The sequence below is a fragment of the Polyodon spathula genome, chromosome 19, assembly GCF_017654505.1.
Source record: "Polyodon spathula isolate WHYD16114869_AA chromosome 19, ASM1765450v1, whole genome shotgun sequence".
NCBI classification, from domain to species: Eukaryota; Metazoa; Chordata; class Actinopteri; order Acipenseriformes; family Polyodontidae; genus Polyodon; species Polyodon spathula.
The window spans coordinates 32233995-32256654 of NC_054552.1; the positions used below are offsets into that span (position 1 = coordinate 32233995).

The 22660-nt window shown below is 38.1% G+C and overlaps 1 protein-coding gene across 1 annotated transcript; it reads left to right on the top strand.

Annotated features, from left to right (window-relative positions):
* The first annotated feature begins 44 nt into the window (after positions 1 to 44).
* On the top strand, positions 45 to 20591 carry LOC121294920 (IQ domain-containing protein H-like). The gene is given in 11 exon segments (XM_041219120.1): positions 45 to 129; positions 2798 to 2870; positions 6519 to 6636; positions 6744 to 6872; positions 8521 to 9060; positions 9765 to 9831; positions 11426 to 11509; positions 12808 to 12983; positions 14662 to 14934; positions 19753 to 19873; positions 20163 to 20591. Coding segments are annotated over 8 exon segments (1650 nt in total). The 5' UTR covers positions 45 to 129; positions 2798 to 2870; positions 6519 to 6636; positions 6744 to 6845; the 3' UTR covers positions 20525 to 20591.
* Positions 20592 to 22660: the final 2069 nt, after the last annotated feature.

The following is a 22660-nucleotide window of genomic DNA, read 5'->3' on the forward strand; positions in this document are numbered from 1 at the left end:
ATCCTACACGCCTAACGGCATCGTTACCAAGAGAACTTGAATATTAGGCAGTTTGTGCGGAGTATATTTGTTTTTAGATTGTCAAGATTGTCAAAGATCTAAACACCTTTGCATTTCAAACCAATGCACGTAAGTTATATGCAAAAATAAAAATAAATGTTTATTATTTTTAAATGACGTAAGTGCGACTCTAACCGTGCAGATTGATTTATGTGTTTTTAATCTCGACATTTAAAATTATGAAATACTATGTGAACCCCGTAAGTAAAAGATGGAAGATTCGGCGTCTTGTTGCTATAGGGATGATCACGTGTTCTTTGTTGCTGTGGAGACCTTCGTGTGTGTGTCTTATGCAAAGTGACAACATGGCTCTCGGAACCATTGACAGACAGACAGGGCATCAATAGTTAACAGTATGGATTATATTTAACACGGAAATGCGGACTGAAAGAATGGCTGGTGTAATAAGGAAAAAGGACGATTTAGGGAACATAATAATCAAAGTAAAATCTAAAAGAGAATTATGCAATTCGATTTTTTTGTTGTTTTTTGTTTTAACTGTTAATAAAATCGTTGCTTTATAACTTTTCACCGAGTCTTTCATTGCATCGCATGCACATCGGTATTGTATTGCACGCACGGAAGACCCGGTGACAGTTCATGTCAATGAATTTCGTCTCATAATTGCAGTACTAGGTTGATCCATAGAGCCCTGTCGATGGTATATTGGGCTTCCCCAGCAAATGAACAGTAACTTCTGCTAAGATAAATGGACCTGGTTGTGAAACAGGGTTACCGCCAGATTTCCAGAGTGAAAAGCTGGGACTTTTTTTGTTCTTCAATTCATTGAAGCTGTAGCAAGCGAAGCATTGGAAAATAAAATAACAGAAAACTAGCCGTGGTCCAGGAAGTTAAACAGAATATGAATTATTAAACACATAATCAGAATTATTTAAAAAGTAATCTACACTTTTATATATATATATATATATATATATATATATATATATATATATATATATATATATATATATATATATATATATATAAATTACTGTGCTGTCAACTTGCTCAGCACAATGCGACAGCTTTGTACAAAATGTGAATACAAAATAGTAACAACGGGATGATTTAGCAATGGTATTGTTTCTGGCTAAGAGTGAAAATCAAAGCTGAAGCCGAGGACAGTCCCACTGTGTTCTCGGGAGTTCTAGTAATCCTGGTGCTGCAGCCTACACTTTTATTTGAATATGTTTTCTGAAGAGTAGAAATCATGTAGAATGTGTAGCCAGCATGGTTTCTTTATTTGTTTTGTGCGAATGTTTATATATATAATTCATGATTAAGTGCAAGCAGTCGAATATCAGCTTACCCCTTCTGTTTCATGTTAATCATGCAATACTAAAGTTTGCTTGTTTATTTTAATGCTTCTGCTGTAGGTTCAGGAAGCTCTGTGCCATTTAAAGAATAATATCACTCGCATCACAATCCAGCGCAGTGGAGAGGTTATTGATATCCAAGCTCTTGAGACAGCAATCCAGAGGACTGAAAATGGCTTAAGGGTGTATATTTTATACGATATATGTCTTTTCAGTTTCATAGCCTGCATTCAGAATCCTGAAAAAAAATAGTTTATTTTGGAAAATATGTGTGGCTGAATAGACAAGTTCAGCTAATGATTTGGACATCCATACCATTGTGTAGCCGGGAGCTGTATTTTATAATGGATATGAAACCACTATCATTTTGATTTAATCCAGACATTGGACAAACAATTCATTTTAATATTTTAAACAAAATTCTGCACGTTATAATAGATATTGTAACACATTCTAAAAAAAAAAAAAAAAAAAAAGGGTATATTGCTATATACAGTATACAGTTAAAAAAAGAAATATTGTCATACTGATTTTCATAATAACAACAATCCATTGACAGTTTTTAATTTTACTTTGAACTTATATGACTTTAGAATGATATTTAAAGATAACGGTTACTGTGTTGCACAAATGCATGATGTAAATTCTTCTTCACCAATGTGTTTTTGGCAGAAACATGCAGAAGAATATTTAAACACAGTTAACAATCAGATTCTGACACTGCCCTCTATTGATGAAAGTGCTGGGCGCACTGACCAGCCTGGAAAATGATAAGTTGCATTGTGACAGCATCCCTAACATTGTTCAGGCTGCACACAGTCACTGATTTTGTTTTTGGATGAAATGTTCTGTATGCTTTTAAACTGTTAATATTCTGTAAATTAGACTTCAATAGCTTAAATAAAATACTGTTACAAATGGGAATGAAAAGTCAAACCATGTACAGTTTGCTGACATCTCTGGTAATATTACTGGAAAGAGAATACGCAAAAATGGTGACAATAAGTGTAATTTAATCCAATTTAAAATCACTGATGCAACATGCCTCTTTTGTGAAAGCTGCATGTAAGACTATGCAATAAGCACTGGTTACTATACTGCATTCTGCATTGTGTTTCTTTACTGTTTATGTAAGAACATTTCAGTACTGCGCAACATATTTAAAAAGACATTAATGTAAACTGTACAATCTTGTAAGGATATTAATTGGATTTGGAAATCAGTTGTATGACATGTACATGTCATTGATATTAACCAGAGTATTATGAAAAACAAAATGATAGTGTCAGGGGCAGGTCATTCTGGTCAGGGCATTTTAATCTGGTGATAATAGTGGAGGGTGACATTAGCTGGTGTGATATTAAATGTGTTTGACTGTATTTGTAATATTAAACATGAGTTTTTTTCTGATTTCTTAGGAAGCCTAAGTCTGAAGCTGTGCGTGATCGAAGGCCATTGGCCGCTGCAGCCCACTGCTCACCTGGAGAACAGGTGAGTAACTCTAAAGAAATGTTCTTGCATGTGGGGGGGAGGATCACCTTGTGCAGTTTATGAACAGTGGGGGCAAACGATGGGGGCAAACATCTACTTAAAAATCTCAGTAGCTTGGAGATATAATTTATATTTTCTAAAAAAGCTGATATGTTTACTGGCAGTCCAAAGGTAAAAAAAAAAAAAAAATACAATCATAAGTACAGTAAAGTATTTTCATAGGATTGTTGCTTTTTTTTTTTTTTGCAATCTATCAATAGTAAATTATAACTTCATGGAACAAACAGAGCAGGCTTGGTTTAACTTGATTCAATTATGAATAATGACTGAAGAAATGTAATAGGACTGCCTCACATTTCTCATGGATTACATCACTTGATGTTACAGCTTTTTATAGATTCTAATAATAATGTACTCAGAACTGTCCCATCAGTAATAAAAAGAAATTATACACCCCCACCCAGCCTCAATCACACACTAAAGCATAACATTTCATCTATTAATAATAAACACTAGCATTAGTCTTGATGCAGCCATTGAACCACATTAAGCCTCTGTGCAGCCAGGTAGCTAATACAGTAATTGTCTTTGTAATACGTTTTTTGTTCTTCTAGACCAAAGTATAATCGAGATTCAGGCTTGCCATATCTTTTTTTTTTTTTTTTTTTCTAATTACTGTACAATCAAAAGAAGTCATTACATGCAACTATTTCTTCAGTAATTTTGTACAGATTGTGCTGTGTTTATGGACGTGTCTTTAATGAGATTCCAATTCTATTCTTTTTCTGTTTATGAACTGACATTGTTTAAACTATTCTCTTTTTGCTGTGGTTTCCTTTAAAGTATCTGAAGTACACTTATGTACAAGTGTTTGTATTAAAAAAACAAAATGATGGTCATCTACAATATATAGTGTTTGTCACATGTAAAAGTTAAGGGTTTCTATTGTTAATGACACACTGCTGAACAGATTCATACAGCACTACTTTCCCTTATCACAGCACAAGCATGCAACAAACATGTAATGTATGATGCTTCGAACCCAAGCAACAGAGCTCTTCTGAATAAGAAATATGGGGTTCAGATGCCACGTTTAAACAGGAGAAAAGAAGAACCAGTGAGTGTCAAGGGGGTCTGGCCAGTACTGCTCAAATGCTGTGCATTGTGTGTACACTGCAGTTCATTCGCGTCTTGGTAATGAGCAGCCAAAATATGTATTGAAAATTCATTTAAAATGGTATTCACTGGAAAAGCCATATGAGCTACAAACAGCTCCTTTACAAAGTTGGAATAAAACTATTATCCCCTGTTTATATTTCTCAAAAGCACACATGCATACAAATCATTCTCCCATAGATCTTTTAGTTGTGTCCATTTAAGTTTGTTATTTCAGTTGTTGATAAATCTGTGGAAATCTAACCTGCCGTGTTTAAAGTTTATTGGTCCAGACTCTACAGGCTATGCTGTGCCAAAGAAGCTGAGACAATGCCCTGGGTCTAGCTTGCTGTAATATTTATATCAACACGCAGTATATTGACATCTTGTTCTTTTCATTTTACCATGGTGCTTGTCTTACATGGAGAATTTGATTAGGGATTATCACAGTAATCGAGATAGACTGCCGTTGCACCGCAGCAAGTTCCAAGATTCCTCCTTCATCCATTACCTGAAACTTAGCAAATTAATACACCATCACTGCCATGAAAAAAGAAATAGAAAATGATTGCCGAGCTGAAGTTTAAGTTAACAGATGACTACAGTCAGCATCCTCTCATCCTAGAAATGGGAATGTGAAGGTCAGCCCAATCTCCGATGACAGAGAGAGCATTTGTTGGTAAACAAATTAATCTTTCAAAAGGTCGCCATTTGTTTTAAGATATTTTTTTTTCTCTCTTTATCCAGTACATGTCATCTGGAATAAGCGAGTGTCTGCCATTCTGCTAGGCAGGGGTGCAATACGAGCAGGCTGTTCGGCCAAAGTAGCTACACATTGCTACATATCAGCATTCTTTGAAGAAGCCCAACACCTGATTGTTCTGCTATGGGCTGCTGGTTTGCAGCTGTCTCTGGACAAGAGTTGAAGCGGGCTCTGAATTCCAATAAGATGGGTCCACACTTTCCCAACTGGCACAGGCTGGCCCTCTGCCTGCAAGTGAAATATACCTCAATCTGAGCCAACGCACATCTTCTGCACTTCCTTCTGTGCATTTTTGCAGGATTTTGATTTTTAAATTTTTTTTTTAATAGTCTTTCCAAAAACAGATGTAAGATTGCAAAAGTTGTGCGTTTATTCTTTGCACACCTGCTGAGGCACGTCCTGCTAGTGGTGGAAAATTAGCAAAAACTGCAGCAAGCCAACGCTTGTAATTTCCAAGTTTCAAATTGCAGTGTTCCTTATTCAGTTCAGACGGACGTTAGCAGTTTTTAACAGTAGTTTGCTAATGTACTGGACTGGACTCAGGAAACCATATGAGGCTGCCTGTGAATACACATGTTTTATTCTGCACTATTTTCTGTAGGGTATCGGATATGCCGTCATTTGTTCCCTCCTGTGTTAGTTGTAAATTGCTCAACATTGTTTCCTGTTTGTTTTTTCACATGTTGGCACTTTGTGTTGCAACATTAAAACTGATGCAAAATAGTACACAGTCCGCTAACAAAAAGGTTTTTTTCAGTTTGCATAAATTGTTTGCAGGCACTGGTTAATATCTTTGTGTTTTTCTACAAGCCGATGTTTGAGAATTGCAACATAGCATGAGAAGTGACTACTGTACACTGATAAATACATTAAATTCAATTAAAACATGCAAGATAATAACTAAAGTACACTGCAAAGATTTGCCTAGTATGCAATAAAGAGAAATTCTTTTTATACGATATTGTGTGAATAGTGTGTGAATATTGCTGGAATTCTTACAAACATTTGCAGATGTGAGATTGAATGGACAGAATGTAGCCTCCACCAACTGCTGACAAAAACACTGCCAACTTTTGATTGATAGCTTTAGGGTTGGAGCTTATTGGCCAGTTTACAATGTCATTAACTGCTGCATTTTAGTTCCGTGTTTTTTTTGTTTTGTTTTATGAATATTACAAATCTGTTAGTTGTTAACTGCAAAAGTGCCATATTTAGTGACATCCACAAGCTGTCACTGTACTGATTAATGGAGAGGGTTCTTCGTACGCCTTTTAAAAGTTTGATGATGAATTTTACTTTGTGAAACAGAACTAATCACTCTCGACTTTAGTGAGATATTAGGTTGAGATGATTTTTATTTCAGGATAGCACAGTCCAGCACTTTAATCATATTATATATGGCAATGGAATTGTATTTTATTAAAGTCATTTAGTTTCCACTTAAATTCCCCAATATATATATATTAATATAATATATATATATATATATATATATATATATATATAATATATATGTAAATTCGTTTGAATATACATTTAAGCAAGGTCATGCATTACACAGCTATTCCAGCTAAATCCAGTATAAATTGTTTGAATACATGCCTGCGTTAGAAATGTGTTTTATATTTGTTCTTTATTGATTAAAAAAACATCCCAGAACTACGTTTCGATGCACGCTGTCAGACAGACTGCTGTCTCTCGTTTACAATGCTAAACTGTAATTTCTGTAGGCACAGCTTCAGAAGATCAGCCGTGGTCCCACAGTGGGTAATCTTTCAGTGGTGCCTGCAGCTTATCACAACAATCCTTACCTGGTCCCCTCTGTGCCTAACAGTGAAGGGAAAAAAGGTCAGAAGTTAAAAATGTACAAATTTATACTATTGGGAATATGTTGTACAATGTAAAATGTCTTGATGAAACCGAAGGTTTCAGTTGATATCTTGATTCTTGTGTAGGTATGGCGAGCCTCCTTGAGCGAGGGCTAGTCCTTTGAGCAGCACATATCAGCATTGTGTCTCCTCCAGTGAGACCGAGAACCATGCCTCTCCGCAGCCGGGATGAGAAGCACACCACTGCACTTACAGGTAAGGGAACAACATACAAGAGCACCCGAACAGAACTAGACCATGGTACATTTGCACAGGAGCTCCATTTTACCTTATTTACCAAGGTAGTTTTGCACTGTGTTTTCGCAGTTTTACCATGCTTTTCCTGTACATATCCTATGCATTTCCCATAATTTACCCTGGTTTGCCATGTTTGTTAACATGCTTCACCATACTTTGCTATTCTTTGCAATGCTGACCTATGTTTTACCATGCTTTCACTCTGCTTTATTACAGTTTCCTTAGCTTTTACTATGGTAAACTTTTATAAAGAAAGCTATGCTTATGCTTTGCTTTATCAAGGACTACTGTGGTATTTACCATGCTTTTCCAGTGTTTTACTGTGCTTTTACTACTTTTTACTACACTTGTCTGTGTTGATACTACAGTGAATTTCTACAAAGGTATTTAAGAAGATGTAGAATGTTGTGCCAATTAATTTCAGTGCTAGTGGTTGGATTTAAACCTGTCCTTGAGGCAGCCAGTGTCCTGTGGGAGAGCAATATCACTGCCAATTGGACCTAGCATTGTCCTGAATATAGATTTAAAACAGGAATCACAAAGCCTGACTGCACAATTTCTACTCAGTTACATTTTTCTGGGCTGTTTTTTAATAGGTGGTTTTTCTAGTAACCTTCCAGGAGTTCATCTGTATTTGTCCTCTAGTGCAGAACCAAACGACATAGATCCTGTAGTGATATCTACACAACTCACTCAAAAAGGAATTCATGCACCACCACCTTCAATCGTCTCCAGAAAATCAGCTTGTAAACACCTGAGACTCCCAATATAACCAAACACCGAACTGGTACCGTACAATCCTCAAGTAATTATATAGACATGCACACTGTACAGCACTGTTTGACACACAATCACAGTGTGCATTTAATGTCTAATTTAGGGGGTGTTTTTTAAACTACTATTAATGCTAGACTGATGTCAATCATTGTACATACAATCTCCTGAGGTCTTTTGACACAGGACTTTCCACTATTACTGTAGATCATGGAAAGTGGCTTTTGGTCAATTGCATGTCTGAGACGCATTGGTACTCAAAACAAAGGAGCTCCAGAGGTTAAAGGTCAGTGTGCTTAGGCATTCAGATGTTACTCAGTATCTGAATTTATGTTGCTGCTTTTTAAATTGAGCTTGATTAAAAATCAATGGCGCCCTGCAGTTTACAATACTGACCTTGACCCTTGCAACTGTTACTACTCATTGCAAGTCCTGCCCCTTTCCAATGTGGTCTTCAGCTGCTAGTCCTTGTAAGAGTAGTGGTGAAATGCATAGTAGAAGAGATTTGTGTTTGTACAGATATGTTCAGTAGACGTGAACAGGTTAAGACTTTTAAAAAAAAATTTTTTTCATTTGCTAAAGTAATTCGTGCACACTTTATGAAAAGACTGAAAAGCTTCAATGACCCCCAAGGTGCGTCTTCCTAGTAATGGTATTTTGTTTAAGTACAGAGCTTATATGACTTTTTATGCGTGCATTATGAAATCAATAAATCTCCACAGTCATGCGGTAAATGATGATTTGATAGTTCATATGGATTATTGCTCTTCTGAAATACATAGTAATTGCTGGTTATCTAAGATGGGAGTGCTTTCTGTCTTTCTTTTCACAGCCCCCGCCTGTGACGCCGTCCCTTCATGGCCCAGATTATTGCTTCACTCTTTGTCATGGTCTGATAGACTATAGGGCTCCAGACTTGTTGGCTTTCAAGCAGCATTATTGCCTGTCCTGGGGGGGGATCCTCTCGCTCTTGGAAAGCCTCACAGAGCTCCTGAAGGAGTACGCTGTGCCCGTGGTGATTGTGCATGGATAGAGGCTGGCAGAGCTGGTGATGGGCTTGGAGCTGGACATCCCGCCCGCTCCAGAGTACTTGGTGTCTGTGCTGGAGAACTTCGTAGATGTGTGGGAGCTCATGCATGGACCTGGCCAGCGGTACAAGGGGGTGGGTGGAGTGGGGATGGCAGCGGTAAAGATCCAGTCCTCCAGGAGGCGGCATCACGTAAGAGCAGCCTACCTCGAGTACCGGCGGCAGAAGTGGGCAGCAGGTGCGATTGCAATCTCTTGGCTCCTGCACGCTCAGATGGTGCGGATGAAGAAGGCCCTGAAGGGATCGCATCAGAGACACCTGGAGAATTTCCGCAGCAGGGCCAAGGTGTGCAGAGTCACCAGCTGCTACGCCAGCGCTTCCTTCTCAAGCATCTCCGCCTCAGTGCTTCCACAAAGCTGTGCCTGCCCATGTCTCTGCACTTGTCCGAGTGTCATATTTCATTCCTCATCAGAGATTCAGCCTCTGTGGCTACGGAAGAAACCTGTAACAGATTTTCCCACAAAGAATGGCCTCAACATTTAGTGTTTTCTACATCTGTCAGAAAATCAATTTCAAACATTCCTACCTTTGAGCTCTCTCTGCTTGTCTCTCTCTCTCACTCTCCTTCTCTCTGTTTATATACCTTCTGGCATTTCCAATTTGTTCAAAAAATCTCCCTCTTTCTCTTGTCTAAGGCACTGTCAACATTTGGTGGTAACATCTTTATATACGCAGGCAGCCTTTTAATTAGTGCTCACAATTTCATTTATGTTTGCTTTCACTCTTTTTTTGCACTTTAAACATTCATATTCTGTTAATTAAGCAAGCAGCCTCTAATCTTCCCCTGCCAGTAGCATCATGTAGCCGCCTAATTGAATTAATTGGGGAAGATGTTCTTAGTATGTAATTAAATTAATTAATATAATTTATGCCTGGTTTACTTCTGCTAAAGCAAGTAAAGGCAAGCCAGGTTTTTTTTTTTTGTTGTTGTTGACTCGATGAATCTATCTCCGATCCTGTCACTGATCAATGTTTGTCTTGATTTCTAGCATCTGGCAGCCAACTGGAATCACATCAGGACTTCCAGGAGGACTATTATCCACATACCATCATTAGGTATCTGTCCTCTCTGCTTGCAGATCCATCAGCAACCTCTATTACCCACCACATTACAGCTCGTTTATTGAGTTCAGAAAGGGCCCCTTGTCTTATTCAAATTGGTCTCGGCAGGAGAATGTTCTTTAGATGATGAGAGTAATAATACAGAGGGGCCTTCGCCTGAAACACCATTTACTTTGGAGATTAAGCAAATAAAAGTCATTACATGGGCCCGCTTATCAGAGGGAGTGGTGATTAGCTGTAATTCACTTTCATTTATATGAAATGAACTAAAAAGTTTTGTTTTTTTTTAAACTTGAAATAAACCGATAATGTTTTCGATCTCCCTTAATGATTTGAGAACGCCAGGGCTCAGGCATCTATAGTGCTGTTACAGCATTAAGCAGGGGGATATGGCTGTGGTTTGTATGCTGGTTTTAATCAAACGTGCAGTCAAAATGATAAGCTACATTGTCTGATATTATTTAGTTCTAATTACAAGCAGATGGGATGCTTTATTTGCACTTAGGGCGCCTGAGCGAAAGGAAATGCTGTGTGAACAGGAATAATTAAGAAGTTGAATGTATAGTGGTGTTTTTTTGTGCTTAAATAATTGACACGTTGATGCTAATTAGCAGTAATTTAATTATTGTATTACGTTTATGAATTGTAAGCAGTAGCAGCTCAACATGGCGAGCTTCTGAAATGACACAGAATTATTTCTGAACTACACTGGAGTGTAAAAGATAGAACCTGACATGACTTTTTCAGTCATGATCAAATAGAGATTCCCCACAGCACCTCTGTTTGATGCAGTCAGACCTAACAGACTTAATTCAACTTTGACAGCTTCTTTGTTATTATCATAGAGTCATTGATGAATCTCAGTAGTATTTTTTTTTTCTGATTGATGTATTTTCAGAATAATGATTTGTAGATGTTTAAAACCATGAGCACTGTTTTAGTTCTCCAGCGATGATAAAGTCTGTAGCTGTCAAATCAAAGGATCACTGTCTGCCCCAACAGCACATGCTAGTCTTTTAGGTGTTTTTTGGTAAATACACCCCATCTTAATAGATCAATTGGTGAAAAATGTATAAAAATATATTATTTTATTGCAATAACAAAATAAACAATTGAGTAAAAGCGTCATGTTTGGTTACTCTATCACAGATAAAGATAAATTCTCCTGTACAGCGATGGTGAAAAGTTTTGCATCACCCTTTGTTTAGTTTCCTGCATTGGCAGCTACAGACTGTATCATCAAATCAAATTAAAGGGCGGCCACAGTTTAGATAATGAAATAATCTAACTTTAAAATAATAACCATAACTCTTAAGCCTTTACTTTGGAATAACATTAATAGCAGTAATAACACGGCAGCTATTTCATTGGAATGCATACAGCTCTGAGGACATTATTTTAAAGTGTTATTGGAAAAAAAATAACAACTATTAGTATGGAGCCTTCTGGCATTCTACATAATTGATCCAAATGAACCTGATTACACTAGACTGATCAGATCTCATTTTCTTCCTGTGTAAATAATTACACAACTAAAAGCCAACAGATGTTTTATGTGTGTGTCTGTGTGTGTGTGTTTTGCCGTCAGGGTATTCCCAGCCTCTGTGGTTCAGTGTAAATGATCTTGATATTCAGCAGAATCTTTAAATGGCTAGACTGTGTGACATCCAAGGTAGGTGCCATTGAGATCAACATTGTATAATACCTTAAATAAGAGGCTTTGGCCTGAAGTAAAATACTAATAAAAAGCTAGCAAGGGTGCTATAAAATATATATTCAGTTTAGCAATTTGAATTAGTAACTATTTTGTACACGTAGCAGTAAGTAAGTAAATATGTTTCTTTGGAAGGGAAGCACTGTTTGAACATGATTGTTGTTCAGGCCAATTAAAGTTACAGTAACCCTGATTGAATATTGATTGCCTATTGACTCTGGTAGCTTTACTAATAGAGTACCTTATGTCTGTTGTACACTTTTTATAGAAATGTAATTGTACTTTATATTACTACTCAGAGAATGAAATAAACTTTACAAACAGCAGCTGTATATCTTTTAATTCAGAGCTGTGGGTATTGAATATCAACAATACCATTTGTTTGAGTTGCTTTTACCTATTATAGGTAAGCATATAGATACCGATCCCCTCTTGAAGAAACGCACACGGTAGCAAGCGTAAAAGCCCTCTTCAAATATTATGTGGTTTGATAGGATGTATTCCATGGTGTGCGATAGCTGTCCACACATTATTTTGAACACTAATTTTAACGTGTCCCCTGTCCCCCGTCCCTTGCCTGAAATATATCCTAAACATTGTCTGGCAGTAAATACAGGCAGGGTACTTCCACTTCCAAGCCGCAAGGTCATCAGTTTATGCTTTAAAAAAAAGAAAGTCTCAAAAGAGATTCTTGTATCATTGACCTAAAGAAACATATTTTAGCATTTTGTTGAAGAAAAAGACCAGACATACGCTCTAAACAGTAGCGGACACCCGTGGTTATACAATGCATTTCCCATGGTTTACCCAGGCTTGCCATGTTTATTAATATGCTTTACTATACCTCGCTATTCTTGACAGTGCTTACCTATGCTTTACCATGCTTTCACTATCCTTTATTATACTTTTACTATGGGAAATGTTTGTAAGGAACAACCAGATGCAGTCCTTACACATCTAACACTAACAGAAACGTCTTTGTGCTGTAGTTTTATAGTGAACTAACCTCCTTAAAAAAGTACCAATTAACAAAGCACAGCAATAACGACAATAAAGGTGACTGATGGTTTCTGGTCCAGTGTTGGCATTGAATCATTGCACACCACAATCATAATGTGTGTACTTTTTGAAAGCTGCTATAAGGATAGCAGGAACATAATAAAATGCAATCCTGCGTGGTTGGCGATGCCAGTAAGGGGTAAGTGAGGGCCCTGTGCAGTAGGCTGCCATTTTCAATGCCGTGTGCTCTGTTTCAGACCCAAGCATGGATGTAATCTACGTGTGCCCTGTGAAGCAGAGTGTGGAGGTGCAGCAGTATTACTCCCGCCTCCTGGGGCTGCACAAAGTGGTGGACTCAGGGCTGCTGGAGGACGCAGCCGACATGCAGGACAGGTTCAAAATCCTCACTCCAAAGGCCATGGACAGCTTCTAGGTGAGGGGCGAGGGGACACAAACAAGCAGGCATCATTTGTAAAAGGATCTCCTCCATACACTTCAAACACTCAATCAAAAATTCGGACTTGAAACTATAAGCGACAACATCAAGCGGGTAGACTAATGCAGCTAACGTCTTAATCAGCGCTACGACTAAACACAGCTAAAAACTGGGTCTGCTTGTGTGGTGACTGTGTATTAATAGAGGATTTCAATGTCTGTCTGGAAGGGAAAACCAATTCTTAATTTTCTGTACCTCCCCAGACAGCAGACTGAGGTCTAAGTGCTACGAGATAGAGTGTTGTTCTTGTTTTGTCCAGGTGAAGTTGTTATTTGTGGTACTGTTCTGTGCTACTGTTCGGAAAGGTGCTAGCCTTGTAAGTAATCAGTGTATGCGTTTGCTGGTTTATTGCCCGAATCCACAAACCTGCTGGAAGGTTGAGTATTTGCAGTCATGGTAGCCTGTGATCTCAGTCCCGCCGTCATCCACCTTGCGTTTGGATGCTGCTGTGTCTTGAGAAGGTGCTGTTCTGCTTTGTGTGTTTAAGGATATCCCTTTGCTTTGCTGTTTAACTATGGTAAAGAGAAAACAGATACTATACTAGTAATTCAGGACCACCATTGCTGGGGTCATGGAGCAGAGAGCACCTGCTAATGGCAATTCGGTTAAGATTAAGAAAATTAAACCCAAACAGGCTTAGCCTCATTATTACCCACTGGAAGTCCATTGTGATGCGAATCAGATTAGCTTTTTGAGGCATTTAAAACTTGTGTATTTTTTTGGAAGAGTTTAGATACCCTTAAAAGGCTTATTTAAACTAAACTTTTTTTTTCATTTTAATTACATATAAATATTTTCCAAGTTCCTTTTTTTTGCATACTATACTGTACATTTTATACTGTGTTTTTTTTTTTAATTGTTGTCTTTGATGACTGCATTTTGAAAAGCAGTGTATATATATATATATATATATATATATATATATATATATATATATATATATATATATATATATATATATATATATATATATATATTATATATTTTATTATTTTTATATATATATAAAATTATATTAAATTTAAAATTAAGCTTGGGGGTAAACAGGCAACTTGTGTTACCCAATTTCTATATTGCTTACTGCTAAAAGATTTTCAGTGAAAGCAAAAACAGAACATTACAGTACGTCAATATTGCGATAGCTATCCTTACTGATTCAGCTTGGAGAACTTGCATTATTTATTGCATGTGTTTTATGCTTGGCATTTCCTGAGAGCCGATGTTCGGCAGCTGATTTTGTTCTTCATTTTTCCTATTGATTTTCTAGATGCTTTAATGTTAAACTATGCCAGAAGTGTCACTTAGATGAATCACTGTCATCCAAGGCTACCAGCCTCTTTTGCGAGTGACAGAAGGATCATTCCTCGTGGATCAAATAAATACAGATGTGAAGTAATTAGTTGTATTCCCGAGGAGCCCATTTCCGACACGCTAAAGATGTGAAAGATTGTGCCGGCTCACACCAGCAGCTTTTATCAATTTAAACTGCTAAACTACAGCATAGGTCACCACCTCGCCGGCTATTAATAATGGATTTGTTGTGTACACCGCAATAAATAAGGCCCTGGGTATTGAAAGGGACAGCAAATAATGGTATCTTTTTATTTTTTTACAGACCCATAACATGTGCCTATCCACTCTGCTCAAATACAGTCCTCAGACCATCAAGCGTATTAAAAACCTTATCAAAGGGAGACATGCCTATGTCGTTGGAGGTGTCCTGCATAAAGATGATCTAACGGTTGCTGATATACTCAACGTGCCAATCTTAGGGTCAGAGCCCGAAGTGGCCCATCTGTACAGTACCAAATCTGGGAATAAAAGAGTATTTGCCAGCGCTGGAGTGCCAACCCCACCAGGAGAATGTGACGTTTACAACTTACAGCAGGTAGGTCAAGTTGTGCAGGTTAAATGTGCTGTTTCTGTTTTCCACTTGTGTACTGTAAGCCTGCCCAAGTAGGTGAACAAGATCCCTTCCAGCTCCCTGAATCAGCCCTTCACTGAAGTGTTCCAGGCAGTGCTGTGTTTCTGAGGGAGTCAAAGCCTACAGAAGGTGTTCAGTACTCGCTGAGTTTCACAACCCACTCTACTACCTAAATTACCTTGACATCAAACTGCAATTTATTTTCTGTTTCACTTAATATCTTTTTATGTGACACCGCAGTACTGTATATTCATTTCTGTCTTGTCAGCCACATGAGGCAGTGTTACCTCACTGTTACAGTGGAAGTGTTTACTGTCAATATCTTCCAAACATTTCAATACTGGACCTAGACTTTGATTCTAAGTGATCAGATTTATAAACGTGGTTCACTGAGGGACTCAGTTTAAAACTGGTACATTGTATACACTGTTGCCCCTTGCTGAATGCTAACTAGCACTGCAGCAACTAGATATCAAGATGCATGCAGTATGGTCATAAAGCTTTTTAGAAGACAAAAGAAAATGACTTTGAGCAAAGCTGTAATGAAATACCAATCATTAATTGCTGTTAACTGCTGACAGTGAGGCGTTGTTGTTGCTGTTTCTTTATTACAGATGCACGAGGTTGCTAGCCAGTTAATCTGCCTAGCTTGTTTATATATGTTGATTTAAACCAGCATTGCAAGCCACCTTTTTCCAAGGTGGGGTTAGAAAGTACTTGAAAATATTGATTCATTGTCCGCCTTTTTACAGTTTAATGGACCGGTGATCGAGCTGCATATATCCTGATGTATCGGCCATGTCATTAATTGCCAATAGTATTGTGTTGAAGGAAATTACATTTCCTTCTTAGTCATATCAGTGAGTTCTAGCTGGGAAAATCATTCTCTGTCAATGCAAAATGCAGCAGTGGGACTCACTCCACATTTGTTTGTGAGCGTTGTATTATCTAGACATGATTCTTTCAATAGTGAATGCATTGTGACATCACCATAGGCGTCCACACACAAAACATACAGTGACAGGTTATTAAAAATATCAGCTCCCTGATGAAAGAGACTCCTTCGGGCTAAGATTCTATTCTCCTGAAATTGTTTAGATGAGAATATGACTGTAAGCGCAACATTATTTTAATTCATATTTATAGCAATATTTGCATAGTCTATGGTGCAGATCCTGTGCTGGAGTTTTGATAAGGATGAAGGGGACCCGTGTTAGGATGCATGATTGAGAGAGTTGTCTATTGCATATAAAAGACAAAGATTATCATAACAGGAGCGGTAAAGTTTTATGGTGGTGGACTGCTTTCAATAAAATAAAACAACCGCTGGAATAATATCTGTATTTTACTGAGTAGAAATAAAGACTGCATTTTTTTTGTGTATTTTATCTAGAGTTTATGATCTGCGTATTGCTTTGAAAGATACTGTTGCACCAAGCTAAAGATTTGAAAACATGTCTTGGGTGAAATATAACTAGTACTGCATATAAATTAGCAAGCATGTTCCCAAAAGAAAATGCTGTGCACTTGTGGATAAGGCTGTCAGACAGTATTTTGCAAAACAGTTAGAAATAGGTAAGCGTGGGACAATAGCTTGACCCTGCCGATGACTTGCTCTCCAATGCACAATGTTAAACTGTTATCACTTGCCTTATTTATATGGTGTTTGCAAGTACAGGGACATCCCTTTCATACTCTCATTATTATCCCTTCCTAAAATTAAACCGTATACACAAGCAGTTAGCTTTCCATTGATTTAATATGCTTGTAATCAGTACATAAAGCTTCAGGCCTGCCGTGTTAATTTTTCATATGCCTACAAAGTTGCCTTTGATTTTCTGTCACGCGTTAATTACAGTGTTTTGCCATTAAATAGGGAGCTTTGTGCAAACTAATTACAAGGTAATCATTGTGTGCCGCAAGATCGCTGTTTGTACCTTTTATTTGAATGTGAAATGTGCAGATCTTGCAGTCTGGAGCCACTATACCTTCCAGCTATTAGCTCTCACTAATTCATAGCATTATTGTGTTAAGATTATGGCTGTAATTGTAGTGGTATTGGTGCTGTTAATTACTGGAGTAAACGGTTGAAATGGTGCCAGGGCCCATTGTTGGGAGCACAGGCAGAGGGGTTTAAATGGGGTTTTCACCATCTGGGGACATTGAGAGAGGCAAATGTTAGATACAACGGCAGCATGGCAATGTTAGGAGCCCAGGACCTCAGGGCTTGCAGACCATATGGATTCAGCACTTTGCATAGACTTTATTCTATACCTAGGCTTTTTTAATCAATGGCAAGCATGTTTAAGGGCATAATTGTGGAACTAATATTCTTAATAAGAAAAGGCCAAGTGTTTTTTTTTTTTATTTTATATTATTTCTTGTGCTGTATCATTTTAAACTTTTTAAAGGACGAAATGCTTGTTATGGAAATGATTTAATCCCAAACCCTAACATTTAACTTTACATAAATGTTGTTTTGTGTTGAACAATATTCCGTAACTTTTTTTTCTGACTTCATTAGTCCATCTGGATGTTTTGTTTTAATATGGAGTGCTGCTAGCACGTCTTTACTAGTGTAGTGAGCGCTTGATAACCCCAGACTGTTACCCAGTACAAAAGGTGCCCCTGCTATTCAGCAGTCTGTGTGCATATTGTTTTAATTATTGACTGTATTTTGACTCAGCGTGAAGAGCGATACTGGAGGCTGAAAAAGAAGAATGTGGGCCCCATGTGGCCTTAAAAGAAACACAGTTTCTCAACAGCAGTAAAACCGCAGAGGGGAAAATGTTTCCTGTAAGCCTCTTGTTCCAGCCAGCCCAGCAAAGTGACTATTTGGTACTTGTGTGCTGCAGGATGGCATATGCGCCCATGTTGAGTGCTGCAGTGAAAGGCAGGCAGTCAAAGCGACCCCCAGGCCTATGTGTTGAATTGAGGCCTGCATAATGAGGGCCAGGGCTTCTCAAGGAGCAGTGAGTAGATAATGCTACATAAACACAGGCAGGGAGGCAGGCGCTGCTCGTCTCCCTCCACTTAATGCACACAGCCCAAACCACTGCCGTTCCTATCACACACACAGCCGGCACAGTGGATCATTAGGTACAAGAGAAAATTGCGCCTAATAGCATTAACAGATGGAACAAAGATGTTACAAATCATTTTCACATACAAGCAAAACAAACAGGAGTGTGTGTGTGTGTGTGTGTGTGTGTGTGTGTGTGTGTGTGGAGGGTGGTAGTGTATAAGGGTTAGTTAATTCATGTTTGCAAGGTTATTTATATAAATGCTGTTTACAAAAAAACTGCATTTATATTGTTGGTAATACAAACTGAATAGCCTTGCTGTATATTTTTTTCTGTAATAGTCTCCAAATATAAAATGCCTTGACAAATGCCTTTCAGCTTTATATTTATTCTATATCAGATTAACGGTTTGTTACACTGTCGTTATGAAACCCAATTTGCCAGCATATACCGTATTACTATTATTTGTTTGTTTAACAGACGCCTTTATCCAAGGTGATTTACAGAGACTAGGGTGTGTGAACTGTGCACCAGCTGCAGAGTCACTTAAAACAGCGTCTCACCCAAAAGACAGAGCACAAGGAGATTAAGTGACTTGATCAGGGTCATGCAGTGAGTCAGTGTGTGAGCCGGGATTTGAACCGGGGACCTCCTGCTTACAAGCCTTCCTGGTTACAGCCTTGTATATGAGGGGGTAAATGCTGGAGTGGAATATCCAATTATCCAGGTTGTGTGTTACCAAAACATAATTATATACTGTACAATATTAGTAAATGCATTGAAGTTAGCTGATTGATACCTAGGCTAGATATTCTGCAGCTAATAGAACAGGGCTGACACAAACGTGTAGGTTCAGCAGAGTTAGCTGAGAGCTGTGCAGTGCTGCTGTAGAGTCCAATGCTTCTCTTGATGTCCTCCAGGCCTCATATGGGTAATGTGGCCACTGTTCCATAAGATAGGCACCAGTCTTCTTACACTCTTCTTGCATCATTGTCTGCTTTATAGCGTATATCAAAAGTGGAATCACCATATAGGATTTGACCTTGGCTCTGCAATATTACCTTATAATATGATAGTGATTCCATGACTTGAATTCCAACAGTGAGCAGCCTTTTTTGAGCACAGACACCGAGCTTTCTGAGCAAAAATGCAAAACATTTTCTGCACATATGCATGCATTTATCATGGACGCAGTTAAACACTAGAATGATAAAGGTTAGCCTAGATGAACCTACCACCCCCACCCAAACAGGGCTGACACCAGTTCTTAAAGGATTGAGCAAAAACTGTAATTTAGCCATTAAAATTGTAATTAAGTGGGGACCTGTTTTTGCATTGATTGGTTGATTGAAGGGCTGATTGATTGATTGATTTGCACACATGTTCATCTTGAACACAAAAGGGTCAGAGAATTCAGAACAGGTGGTGCAGTCACAGTGGTGCAGTGTTCAATCTCAAAGTGGCCATCTACACAGTGTTATACAGTATTTGTATGTTAGAGCTAAGATGAGTATGGTAGTCTAACCAACTGCAGTCTATCATTCCAACAGACATTAGCTATCATATATTTTTTCTTCCACCAAAAAAGTCTCCCTGCTTATTCCAAAGAGGTATAGTACAGTACTCTTAGTTAGTATTTACAAAACCTACCCCAGAAATATTTTGTAATATTTTTTAAATGTTTCTATGTACAAATAAAAGACACACTTTTTTTTTTTTTGCTTGTAAACACTATTTTATTCATTTTCTTATGTGGTAGGAGCCAGCTCTGCTGAAGATCTTAGAAGAGCTGCCAGAGTATTTATCACAGCATGGCAGGCTGGTCAATAAGAAAAGATTCCCATCCTGGAAAAAGTTCCTGGAAGCATTTCTCAGTCAAGGTAAGTAACCAGTAAGCAAGCTCTACAGAACATCTCAGCATTAACCTTGCATTATTAAAAAATAATTTCAATTAAAGAAGGTGAGGGGGGGCAGAGGAATCTTGTGTACTTACTGTGATGACTGGTCATTTCATTACTCAACCCATTTACAGTACCACGCTTTCCCCCAGACTTGTTTTTCTTAAAGAATACTGAGAACAATATATATAAAGATGGGCTTCTCTGTCAGTTACTGCAGATGTGTGGGCGGCCTCTTTATACTCCCTGCACATGCCCTTCTCCATTCTAGGTGGTGTAGTGGAGGCCTGCCCGCCTTCAGAAAGCATTACCAAGCTAACAGTGGACATGCTGATCGAGCCCAATGGGGAGATGTCAATGGTGTCGTGTGGAGACCAGATCCATGCTGGCACCCCATTAGAATGCTGCGGCACGTCCATACCCCAATCCTCGGTCGACCCTGACATCCTCTGCTCCATGTCCATGCGGATCACAGCGGCCGGTAAATCACGCGGAGTGATGGGTTACCTCTCCATCGACCTCGTGACCTTTATCCATCCCCACACGCTGGAGCAGCAGGTGAGATGGACAGCAGAGAGCCCCTTCATATATCAGCGGGGTAATAAAGATTGCTCTCCCCCTTGGGGGCTGTAAACAAGAGAGAGGCGAAAATAATGCAGAGATGCTATCAAATAAACTGTCACATCTTATTGTGTCAATAAACTAATCCTCATTTTAAGGGTTGCCCTTTGACACGGGGGCAATAGGGAATATATGTAGGTGTTTCTTTCTGGGTGTTTGCAGGTACACTTTTCTTTTTGAGCTTTACAGTATGGCCATGCTGGGCTTTGGAAGAAGCCTCTAATGAATCCTTTCATTTTTATTCATTGTGTTTTAAGATATGCATATTTTTTTAAATGCATACCAAGTAAAACAAATTAAATAATGCATTTTCAAAACTGTAACTAAAACATAAACTTCACTAAAACGCAAATGCAGAAAATGTTGTTCAAAAAATTTGACGGACGCAAAATGTCTTCAAAAATACTATATATTCTCTTTGCCAGTCACAACTCAGTCAAAGTACACTTACCAATACACGTTTTGCATTTGTACATTTTGCTTGAAGTCTGCACTAGGTTGGTAGCGGATATTTAAGTTGGAAACAAGGTGAACCACAAATGTGATTGCCTACCAGCCATGGCTCATAGCTCCTGCATGTGTTACGGGTCTCCTGCAGTGTTCCAATGGTGCTTTGTGTCTTTGCTATGAAGCATACAATGAAGTAATTGCAAAGTGTGATTATGTGCTCCTTAGTGAGGTCTGATTCAGAGAAAACACCATCCCCAAGTCCCTGTATGTAAGACAGATTTCCTCTCAGGAGCAGATATGTAGAACACGATGACTCCCCCGTGACAATAAACACTAGAAACCAATTGAATTAATGAATTGGCAGCTATTAAGGAAACTGTTGAAATGCAAGTCAGAACTGATTCTGAGAACATCAAGACCTGGATTCCAGCTGCTATCTCCGGATATATGTTGTAGATATTTTCATCTTGTATTGAATGAAGTGATAGTTTCTTGAAATGAAACACAAAATACTGGATGCTGTTAGTGTTTAAAATGGCACCCTGTATAGAAACTGTACATAGCATTACATACTGTATCTAAACACATGCATTGCATTGCACTGCATAAAATGGGGCACAATTAAAAAAATTTACATTCATTCATATATATAGCACACGAATCATATATATTTTAAACAAACATTACATGCTCAAACATTTACAGAAACGTTTTTTAGTTTTTCTAATTAGACAATATAATTTGTATTACTCGACCCCTTATAATAATATAATAATAATAATATAATAATAATAATAATAATAATAATAATAATAATTTCCTCTGCAGTCACAATTGAGGTAACCTGGAACAGTATTGTAACCTCACATTATTATTTTAATTGCTTGTAGCCTTCTGTTTTTTAAAAAGCTGCGCTCAGATTATTTACCACTAGAGGGCAGCATTATAAGATGAATGAATCATGTTGTAAAACACACTGTAATAAGCACAGGAGAAAGTTTGACAAAATCAGCTTAAGTGTATATAATAGTAGTTTTATACACGGCAATAGAATAGAGCTTATGAGTAGACCATTAAAAATGCATGTTTAACTTATTTTTGAGCTATAATCTAGTATATGGAACACAGTGGTGCTTTATTGATTTCGATTTTGTTATAGACATGAATCAGAACCAGTTCTGTTCTATTTGCTGGCTTGCATTAATAGCAGAAAGGCTCTGTATGTAATCACCTTTCAGTTTCCACATTCAGCTTGGCTGTGCTCGATGCCTCTGTTGCTGGGTACAGTGCAGAGCGAGGTGAGTGCAAATGAGCTGTAGGTCACTCCCTCTGGGGATTCATTGAAACCTGGCTGGAATGCTCCTTGTTTAGTTGGTGATCTGTTGCGTGGGTTTGTTAATCTGCTTTAGAAAGTTAGAATTTCTGCCCGTAATGCTGAGATCTAATTAAAATGGTTTCCTGATCAGCAGGCTGCATGTTTCCTCTTTGTCTCCACCGCCCTGGCTGATGATGTATAGATTCTTTTTCGAGGGGCGGTTTCAGGTCGGCGCTGTGGTGTGGTTATCCTGAACAGCATTCAGACTTTGTTTTGTTTTGTTTGTTTTTTTTAGTTTAAAGTTTAAATATTGCTCTGTGACATACCCACCAAGAAATAGCCTTTGAATGTTTTATCAGTTCAAAAATATAAAAGGGATGTTT